This window comes from Aplysia californica, unplaced genomic scaffold (genome assembly GCF_000002075.1).
Source record: "Aplysia californica isolate F4 #8 unplaced genomic scaffold, AplCal3.0 scaffold00022, whole genome shotgun sequence".
Lineage (NCBI taxonomy): Eukaryota > Metazoa > Mollusca > Gastropoda > Aplysiida > Aplysiidae > Aplysia > Aplysia californica.
Genome location: NW_004797292.1, coordinates 709,932 through 720,590, shown reverse-complemented (window position 1 = coordinate 720,590; position 10,659 = coordinate 709,932). Strand labels below are relative to the sequence as shown.

Genomic DNA, 10,659 nt, shown 5'->3' with positions numbered 1-10,659 from the left:
GAAGGGGGAGGAGTGAGGGAGGGGGGGGTGAGATTACAAATCATCACCTAAACATAAGATGATGAGAGACATCACAGACTGCATTCCTTAAAACAAGAAGAGAAAGCTCGGAAAAATATTTTGTGTAGTCCCTGTTAGACACAGCAAAGTTTTCAGAATAAAACTTTTGTTTGTACATATTATGCAGCCCTTAACTGTTATATTCAGAGATAAATAATAATTGGGGGCCAAAAAAACAACAACTAACTAACGAAAACAACAAATACAACCCGCGAAACTTACAGTTAATATCAAGTTAAAGGAAAAAAATTAAAAACTGTTATTTACAACTGTCATCTGTACTATAGTAAGACAGACAGACATTTCACTGAGCTATTTGTGTGAAGTATAAGTCACACAGATCTTACATTGAGATTCATCCATGGAATGAGTGAAGGTAGAGTAGGTGCAGGTCGGGGCGTTGTCGTTGATGTCTGTCACTGACACTGTCACTGTACCCGTACCCTGAGGGCCAAGGTCATAGACATGCTGGTATTTAAGGTATTTTACATTGCACAGAGCTAATTTATAATCACATTATCTGGACAGGGCATCTTAGCAATGTGTGCCACTTAAAAGTTCTCAGGTTATTAAACTTTAGAAGCTTCAAGAGGCCCAAAATTTGAGAAAGTTGTAGAGGAGCCTCCACGATATTCTTGTATTGAGGCTTTTCTGATATAGATAGACAAGACAAGACAGAATAAGACAAGACAAGACAAGGTAAGATAAATCATTATTATTCAGACAATGGCTTTTTAAAATTCTATGTCTAGAAAGTAACTATTCTGATAATGCAGAGACCTAGAAAATGAAATTTCAGGAGCATCATCAAACATACAGCAATTTTAGAAGTATCAATTTATATTGTCAGAATTTAACATCATGTAATATTTCTAAATAGAGACTTGAACCAATCTGAGGGACTTTATAGAGAGACAGCAGCCCAATAACTTACGGTAAGGCCACCCCCGTCCTCCGCCACCACCTCCAGCTCATACGTCTTGTCTCCGGCAGGGAGAGTGTCATAGTCCAGAGTTGACAGCATGCTGATCACTCCAGAGCTGGAGTCAATGCCGAACAGAGACTGGCCACTGTTTGTGACTGATAAAATGAGATAGAAAAATATATACAGCTGTGGGAAACTATAGGAAAATGTGTTGTTTTATCATTATCAAAGTATACGGTGCCAGTTCACAATTGGGAAGAAATTCCAATAGGGCACAATTAACGGACAATGTTTTATTAGGTCAAGTAAAAATGTCGAGCATTACAGTAGGTTTTCAAATTTTTCCTAAGTTTCCAAAATTTTCTTAAAACTATTGTCCTCCCTCAGGGTCCTATGTTAAGTTTGAAGACAGCTGATTAAAGAAATCCTAGAAAACCTTAAAAACTTGAACAATTCTCTATCAGGATCAAGTAAAAACAATCTGAAGAATTGTAGATTTTCTAGTTTTTTCCCAGGTTTTAAAAGTTTTCTTAACAACTGTTTTCAAACCTATAAGGCCCAGAGCGCTGCTTTACATGTAAAAAAAGCTGATTTAAGAAAACCTGGAAAAACGTGTTGTACTAGTGACCTATTTGATGTGGCACAGTTAAAGAATGGGTCCTATTTTAAGATAGATCAGCAATCAACAGAGAAACATGCCTGTGCTACGGCAGCTCTCATCAGTTACAAGGATTCGAGCTCACAGCACCTACCTCATAGGGCAGAGGTAAGAGGTTGTACATTAAATCAATTACACTTTTAATCTCCACGGTAGTTTGAGACTTAAACCTAACTTTTGAAAACATGTTCACCTACTATTCCATATTATTAGGGAAGATCTATGTGCTATATATCCCTTGAGAAAGTGCCTACAGTGTAGCACTCACATGTTAAAACACACTCATTGTGAACAGATTTTCAAGTCCCAAATATTTTCTTTTACCTGATTTAGCTTTGTAGCATATTTAAAACATACGCAGCGCAAAATTCGTACATTACTAAAAGATTTTCACGTCCCACCTATTGTATTATGCGTGTGTTAGACTGTGTTCTTTTTCAACTCACCAGCATTAATGGTGTAGGAGGTGACTCCATGGGGACTGAAGTCTGCATCATCAGCTGTGTACGTGTACAAGGGGTCAGAGAGTGAGTTCTCAGCCACCGTTACCACAGGGTTACTTGAAAATGCCGGTGTGTGGTCGTTGTTAGCCCCGACGTTAACTCTGACCTTGACTGTGGACGTGTACGTACTGTCTGTGACTTCCACCTCCACATTGTAGGACTGTGTGGCAGAGTCGTAGTCAAAACCTGGGGATACGTCACAAGCGTGAGACATAGGTGAATCTAGAAGGTCACATTAAGGTGTAGTGAGGAGAGGCATAAGCAAATGCTGAAAAGACAAGCAAGCAGGCGAGTGTTTTATCAGAAGACAACAGGAGAGAGGGGGCAATAATGGCTGACTTTATGGTTTTGAAGAAGCTGCGTGAAGGTGGTGAGGTGGGGGCTTGTGCGGAACTATGTAATACCTACAGTTGACACTTCAGTGTGGTTAGGAGAGTGACATTTTAAGGGCATTTCACTTCACTTTCAATCAGGCCACGACCCTCCACATACTTCTATATTCAGTTAAATTTATAAAAGTCATTTCATCTTCGTGCCAAAAACACAAAAATTCACAATCTCTATGTATGCCTCTTTATCTTCCTGATTCTTTTAACAGATTCAAGTATTTGATTGTAGAACAATCTATTCTGTGAACAATGTAATTACAATAAGATTTAGTTTTATTTCAAAAATGGGAAAAGAGGAAAATATTCCAACATAAAAAAGGATCAAATTCAAACTACCTGTAGTGCTTATCAACTTCAATTCATTGGTGGGTGTCGTGAAGCCAAAGTTAGTGTCGTGGGGGCTTTTTACAGAGTAGCTCAGCGTATCTCCAGTGTCCTCGTCAGAGCAGGATATTGTGACAACCTGAGGATTGCACAGCATTACAATAAAGTACTCTTGGCGCAAACTCAATCAAGCAAAAGGCCAATGAGAGGAACCAGAATATAAACATTTGTCAGCATACCACCAAACAAACATCTCTTTAGTAAGAATAAAAGCAATCTGTTGTTTTAATGTACATGTACTTCATCATCAAGGAGTAAAGCTGAAAAAGTTGGAAAAAATAAAGTTGTATTAAAAAGTTAGACAAGATTCATTATCGCAATACACAAGATCAAAGGGCTTGCTGAAATTCAAACAACAGCTCACACAAAATTTAAAAGTTTACTGACCATTTATGTAGCCACTTTAGAAAAAGGCCTTTAGCAACAATAGACCCATTCTCGCAATAACATTTATTTGTAACAAAGACCTAATCTTACAGCAGAATTAATCAGTATACAATAGAATCATACTCACAGCACAGTTTACTTGTTTGTGAACAATAAATCTATACTCACCGAAGTATTGTTGACAACAGACCTATAATATACTCACAACAGTGTTTGCGCTGCTTGTCTCCGACAACTCTTTGGTGTAATAAGAAGGAGAACAAGTTGGGGCATTGTCAGTGACATCTGAGATAGTTACTGATACACTTGTTGTCACTGACCTAAAAAGACATAAAAGGCAAAGTTTCTGACAGTCAAAAATTACGTAATTAAACTTGTGAGTCAAAACAACACAATCAAATATCTGAAAGTCAAAACAACACAATCAAATGTCTGAAAGTCAAAACTGCACAACCAAATGTCTGAAAGTTTTAAAAATGCAATCAAATTTAAAGCAACACAATTAAATATCTGACAGACAAACAATACGCAATATATGGTGTATTTTCAGTAAAGCCCAGACACTTTCTGAAATTAAATTGTCTGAATGTGCTCAAATATTCCCTTTATCAATTTTATAGTTAAAAAATCTTTTGTCCTATCCAGAGACACAAGAGTGAGAAAAGAGATTGAAATAAAATATGTATACTTGCTTTTCCCTTGAGGTCAAATTGAACTATACAAAACCATAAATAGAAAAAATCCACTTTATCAAATCCCCATGGACTTGGCTTCTATAGGGTGTTGTAGCTTTTCCAGCACTCACTGTAAGACTACATATAAATGATCATCACCACTCAACCCTTTTTATTGGGGGGGGCAGTATTTTTCAATGTTCAGACTGACTGCACAAGAAGCTGACTGACTGATTTACTTACTTAGGTGAGACTCCAGAGTCGATAACTTGCACAATCAGTGTGTAGCTGTCTGTTGTCTCTCGGTCTAGAGATGCTTGGGTTGCTATTTTCCCACTGCTATCCACTGAGAAAACGCCATCTGTGTCTCCACCTGCATTTTGGAGAAGGGGAAAGTAATGAGAAATACCAAAACTGTTATACAGAAATATGATCTTCTAAACATTGATGTTGTAAAGATTATTAATTCCTTTCCATACACTGGAATAGTTTTGTTTGTTTGTTTAGTATAGGGTTTTACGGCGCTCGCAACTGCATAAGGTCATATGAGCGCGCGGGACACACCTAATACTTTTTCGTTGGTAGGAAATTTTGAATTTTGCCCGGGTGGCGGCCGAAGCCTACTCTTATCGATTTTAGACCACCAAGGGATCTTTAACGTGCGCAACTTGCACACGGGCCCTCCGAGATTTTTCGCCCTTGTCCGAGAAGGCTAGGTGTAGATCTTTCCTACCAGAAGATCAGGGGTGTGGCAGAAAGACAGCAGTTAGGAGGAGCCAGGGAGTAGCAGTAGAAAGGCTGCAGAAAGAGTCAGGAGCCCAGAGGAGGGGGCAAAGGGGGTGAGGGGGTGGGGGCAGAAAGTGAAAATGAAAGCAGACAACAGAACATTGTTAGAGATCAGGAAAGGATGTGAAAGGAGACAATTTTAGAGAAGAAAATGTTTTGGTCGCTACCCGGAATCGAACCCAGGACCTTTGAATGAGAGGCCAACACCTTAACCTCTAGGCCACGAGAGCCCCCTGGAATAGTTTGTTTTTATTTTCTCATACTTTATGGCAATAAATGTATTAGTACCTGCCCTTTCTCTTTTTCCTTCAACCACAAAATCCCATCCAGTCATATTCATTTCAAGATTGAAAGATATTGTTCACTTTATACAAGCCAGAAGAAAAATCAATACTTTGAAGAGGCTCCCATGATCGTTAAAAAAAACCTCTAGCATAAACAATATTTATACTATTCCCAAAACCAAATGAGACAAAGATGTCTCAAACAATAAGGTAAGATTCCCTCTCATGTTGAAAGAATAACGTCCAAATATAATGCCTGTGGAAGAAATTTGACTGGTAAAAATTGGAAGTCCAACAAACATCAATGAAAAAATAAAAATTAACAGAAAAATCAAGAAAAAATGAATCCCAAATTTATTACAAGCAAGCCCGGGCAACATTTCATTTACCAATGATACTGAAGGCCAAGGTTCCTTCATCACCAGTATCACTGTCTGCAGCATTGACAAGAGCAACAGAAACTCCACTACCAACGTTCTCTGCAATCTGAAAACACATTGAAATAAATCAAATACTTTCTGCTGACAAATAAACATATATAAGCTAAACAATTCGAACATAAAAATTAATAATTACAAATGTCACTCAAACTAACTCAAACTTCTATGACAGTAACACATGCAATTTCTGGCAAAAACAGTTCAAGAGACCAAGAAAAATTCAGTTTGCTGTAGCAAGGGCTGAACCCTAATTTTTTTAGCAGCCTAACGGATAGTTCTGGTACCCTGAAAACACTATTAACTGAATATGTACCAGAACATGAAAAATTTCATTAATACAGGTTTATAGCTCTCTCAAAATGTGAGGCAGCGTGATGAAATCAGGCTCTCGTCAAAATAAGCAAAGTGAAGAAACTTGCATTTTTCTGCAGGTTTGTGAATTTTGATCAAATTTTTTGTTTTTGACTCAACACCTTTCATGCCCATTAAAGAACTAATTTCTGTGCGGATTTTTCTGAAAAACGTTGATTAAAGGCACAAACAAAGTAAATTTTCAGTTACCAAGTTACCACGGACTCTTAAGCTAAGGAAATAACTAATCTTTGGCGGCCATTTTCTCATTAGTTTTACCTCTGAAAACAGGTGACCCCCACCTCCTTCTTTTTCAAATATCTCGACTTGTATTCAAGATAAATGAATATTTTTTTCACCCAAACAAAGACTAGTGACCAGGCTTTAAGATGATACCAATAACTCTACATGACCAAATTTTGACGAGAGCCTGGTTCCACCACGCTGCCTCACAATTTTTTTCGATTAATTAAATGACTTTCAACTAAGGAAAAGAAAAAGAAAGTTTCAATGTATATATATATATAAGTAGTGATTGGAAAGACATATGACCACAGACAACCACTGAACAGAATAACAGAAGTATATCCAGCCAAGTAAAATAAAGACAAAACATCCTGCTTCAGTAAGGTGAACTACTAAATTATTGTTTGAATTATATAGTTACTGTAACAAGGAGACCAAAACAAGGATATTGGGAATATTCTTGCACCATGTTTCTCCATAGTGAATAGAGTTTATTAACAACCCACGCTCACACTATGGTAACCTGTCACACAAAAAATAGTGTTACAATTTTAAGATTCAAACTAGTATAATTATTGTGTAATTCTTCTTGCCAAAACCACCAGAACAAGAATATTTCTCTGAAATGTAACAATACTAATTAAACATCCCCCCCCCCCCACCATAACATAGCTTGAACACCTACCGATATTGGTTGAGCCGGTACAACAGAAGAGATCGTCGGAGTAAACTCATTATCTGGAATAATGCTGACAGTCAGCGTGGCTGTGCCTGTCTGCTCTGGACTGACACCATCTTTGACTGTCAGCTAAAATGGAAAGAATAAACCGGTAAGTCCATCATCAATTATGTTTAACAAGAGTCAGCCTTGTAGAGATTTTTATGAGGGAAAATGAACAAGCACGAAATCGTGAAAATCATAACATTAGTCTTCAAAAGAATGTAATACTTATTGCACGAGCTGCAACATATTATCTCTAAATTGTAATTTTTGTAAATGTTTTACGACACAATCAACACAATTTAGATTATTTGGGACATAAGCTGCTTCGACCCTCCCGGACTGTAAGGTATTCAACACCACAGCAGGTTCACAGAGATAGACTTACTCGATACAAATTGCTCCCTACAATATTCTGTGTGTGAGGGCAACAACGCCTAACCTTTACACGCAGACACAGGTACCTATATCTCTGAAAGGCGAATAGAGTCTGTCTTCAAAGTGAAATAAAAGTCAGAGAAAGATAGGTTTATTAAGACCCCCAGCTGGTAGATAGATCTTTAGGTGTTTACCATGAAAGTATGTCTTGTCTAATTCAAATGAGACAGCAAAAGATGATCAGACATTCAGTGTTGTGCATCTGTGTATAGATTTTGAGTAGCTGTGTGACATTCTCTTCAGAACATTAACTAATTCCACAATCAAAAGAATGAAATGATGATAATTCTTTTTTTTGTCATACCTTCAAGACATGTAGCGACAAAGAGCCAGTATCAAGATCAAGGTCAGTTTTGAACTCAAGCTGTCCACTGGTTGTTCCACTGAAGGCCCAGTCACTGGCTGAAAGAGAAAAAAACAATCCATTTTATTCAATAATACATCCACAAAAAATGTCACTTGACTCCATACAAACTATTTATTTCTTAAGTCTTAAACATTGTCGTATGACTGGAAAATTATTTCCCAAGTTGTAACCTTCATTGCGTTACCACAGATACTGCGTGCTCAAATTGACAAGAGGACAAAGCAAATTTGAAAAAATATTCACACAGAAACTAAAGTGTGAACATTGAAATTGGAAGAAGAAATGTAAAATTTCTAGTATCTGACTAGCACCAATGCAGTATTTACCAAGAGCAACAGCAAGCTGTGCCAAGTGATTATGGGTGGATATCACCACAAAAATCTCTTTTCGAGAATAAATAAGCTAATGATGATATTATATTTCCCACTAAAACCGAATACAAGTTGTATTGTAATCTTAAACAAATTAGCAAGGCCAAATAAAGCTAAGACTGTATTTAACTACGGATCAAACATCTTTTTTGTGAATATTTTGGGAAAAGAAAAACCATAGCATTTTGGCTGAGACTATAGACAATCTAAAATTAACATGTTAAAGAGATCTTAAAGGCTGAAAATGCTATGACGCTACTCTGTAGCAAAACAAACATTACCAACTGTGCCCCCTTGCACAACATCAACGGCATAGGTAAAAGTTGAAGCAGTCTTGTCTCCATCTGTAGCTGACACCTGAAAAACACAGTTTATATTAAGCCAATTTCAAGAACAAAGATGAAAACACAAATAACATAAATGATATTGTAATGAAAACTGTTAAGTTTGACATGTGAATCTTTTACCTTTTTTCACAGCCTCCCTTCCAATCGCAAGCAATTAATGTTATTGAAAATGGGACTTTTTTCCTCTACTGCCAAAAGGGGCTAAAACTGAAAGATTGAGGTGGACAACTATATTTGTGTCTTTGGATACCTCTACATTGAGTGTTAATACTCCTTTGCTTAGGATTAAACGGTACAGAAGGAGTTTAATTTTTCATTCATTCAGCTTCCAGCCTTTTCCCTATTTTTACAGATGAGCCACTGTCTTGTGAGAGCCACAGCTTAGTGACCCTGTTCGCAAAATGCAGGACACCGTCAGGTGTGTGAGAATAACAATAGTTTGTATTTCCATCTAATGACTATTTATCTGTGTGCGCTTGTGTATCTACCATTATTATGTGTGTGTGTGTGTGTGTGAGAGAGAGAGAGAGAGAGAGAGAGTTTACGAGTGCGTATGTGTATATGCAGGCATCATACAACAGCAGTTTTTTCTTTGTGGAGACCAATGAATAGTGATATCTTATCTTTATACTTATCTTCAACAGAAATAAATCCTGTCAAAGGCGTGTCTATTGTAATAAAAATCATTCAGTAGGCTAGTTAAGACATACGGAGCATACTTATTCTCCATTATTTCCTGTTACCCATCATCAAAAAGAAAAGTAAAGAAAGGAAATAAGAACAACAAGACGTGAATTATTTATAAGCAAACTACTGCCTAGATTGAAAATACAAGAGTACTTACTGTAGTTACAATGGAGCCTGTTTTAGCGCTACTCTCTGCAATAGTCTGCACTATGAAAGGTGTGCTAGAGAACACAGGCTCTACGTCATTGATATCTGTTAGAGAAACTGTTACTGTCTCCGTCACCGAAGAACTCGAATCGGTTCCCTGAAAAATAAAAAAAACCCATTTAACATCAGAACCTCCTTTTTTCTAATAATTCAAAATCTTTTTTTTTTAAAGTAGGCCTAATGAAGTAGCAAAATTAAATTTTCAGGACCAAAGCAAAAAGTAAGGGACAGGTGTTGGAATAACCTGCTCCTTACACTTCCAACCCCTGTCTGCTTCCTGAAGAGTGAATTTAAGTATGTAATCAGCGATTGGAAAATAGCAATCGAAATTATCAGAAAAGGTTTCAAAGTAAATTTGATCTAAGTAGATCTATTTTACCAATTCACACAATCAGTTAGATACATGTTGTTGTTGTTTTTTTCAAAATGTTCTTTCATTTTTCTCCAAGTTGTACATCATCTCTTGGGGCATTTCTCCTCGGAACAATTTCTATGCCTTTCTATAACAGCAGAACATTTATTTAAAAACAGAAAAACCCAAAAAAACTGGCTTACCTGAACGGTGAGAATGTACGATGATATGCTGCCGTCTGCATCAAACAGTTTCAAAGTGGTGACAGCACCGGTGCTGGGGTCAACATTGAAGGCGTCAGTGACAGGATTCGTGCCTTAAAAAAGAAAGGAATAGAGCTCGAGCTTGAGCTAGGCTTGTTTGTTTGTTTGAGTAAAGAGAAGCACATCGATAAAATAACGGTCACAGCGCTGGAAAAAAGTAAGACAGATATTCAGAAAGAACAGAGGGGAATGTGAAGAAGTAGGTCCTATCAATGGTGCCCTCCAACCACCCACTTGAACTAGGCTTAGCCAAAAGATATCTTAGGGCCTATAATATAGGCCTACTGCCTCAGTGTCGCATGCCTTAGAAGTTAGCCTAGGCCTTAGTTTTGCATTTTGTATTTAGAATCAAGAATCTAAATCCCGCTTTTCACTTGGTCTTCGCTTTTCACTAGAATTCTACTTTTCACGAAGAAGAACATTGAAAATACGTCATACTTCCTGTAACTGGCTGTTTTCAAAATACTTCAAAATAAGAACAGCCACAGGGCCAAACCAATAAATTCTTTATATACAAAGCCGTAAGCAAGTTTTATTACGTGCAGAAAAGTGGGAAGACATGGAATAACATCAAGAGGCTAGTCCAGGATAGAGAAAAGTGGAAAGTGGTTGTCCGTGGCCTATTCCCTGGTGCAGGGTGAGAAAGGCAATGATGATGATGATGATGACGATGATGAAGTTGATATGTTGTTGATGATGATAATGATGATGATGATGATTATGATGTTTCGTTCTTCTTTTAGACCAATTTTCTGCTAGGCAGTTTTACAGAAATGAGAAGTGAATTGCTGCAAAGCCAACGAAGTGGTTCTTATTCTT

The 10,659-nt window shown here is 37.3% G+C and overlaps 1 protein-coding gene across 1 annotated transcript in view; it reads right to left on the bottom strand.

Annotated features, from left to right (window-relative positions):
• Nucleotides 1-10,659, bottom strand: part of LOC101849818 (protocadherin Fat 4) — a gene marked incomplete in the record, with an annotated part of 63,124 nt that overhangs the window by 44,195 nt on the left and 8,270 nt on the right. The window contains 12 exon segments of the mRNA XM_013088142.1: nucleotides 408-504; nucleotides 995-1,140; nucleotides 2,090-2,332; nucleotides 2,872-2,998; nucleotides 3,512-3,626; nucleotides 4,224-4,353; nucleotides 5,440-5,536; nucleotides 6,773-6,895; nucleotides 7,551-7,648; nucleotides 8,266-8,341; nucleotides 9,176-9,322; nucleotides 9,781-9,893. Coding sequence (XP_012943596.1) covers nucleotides 408-504; nucleotides 995-1,140; nucleotides 2,090-2,332; nucleotides 2,872-2,998; nucleotides 3,512-3,626; nucleotides 4,224-4,353; nucleotides 5,440-5,536; nucleotides 6,773-6,895; nucleotides 7,551-7,648; nucleotides 8,266-8,341; nucleotides 9,176-9,322; nucleotides 9,781-9,893 — 1,512 coding nt within the window.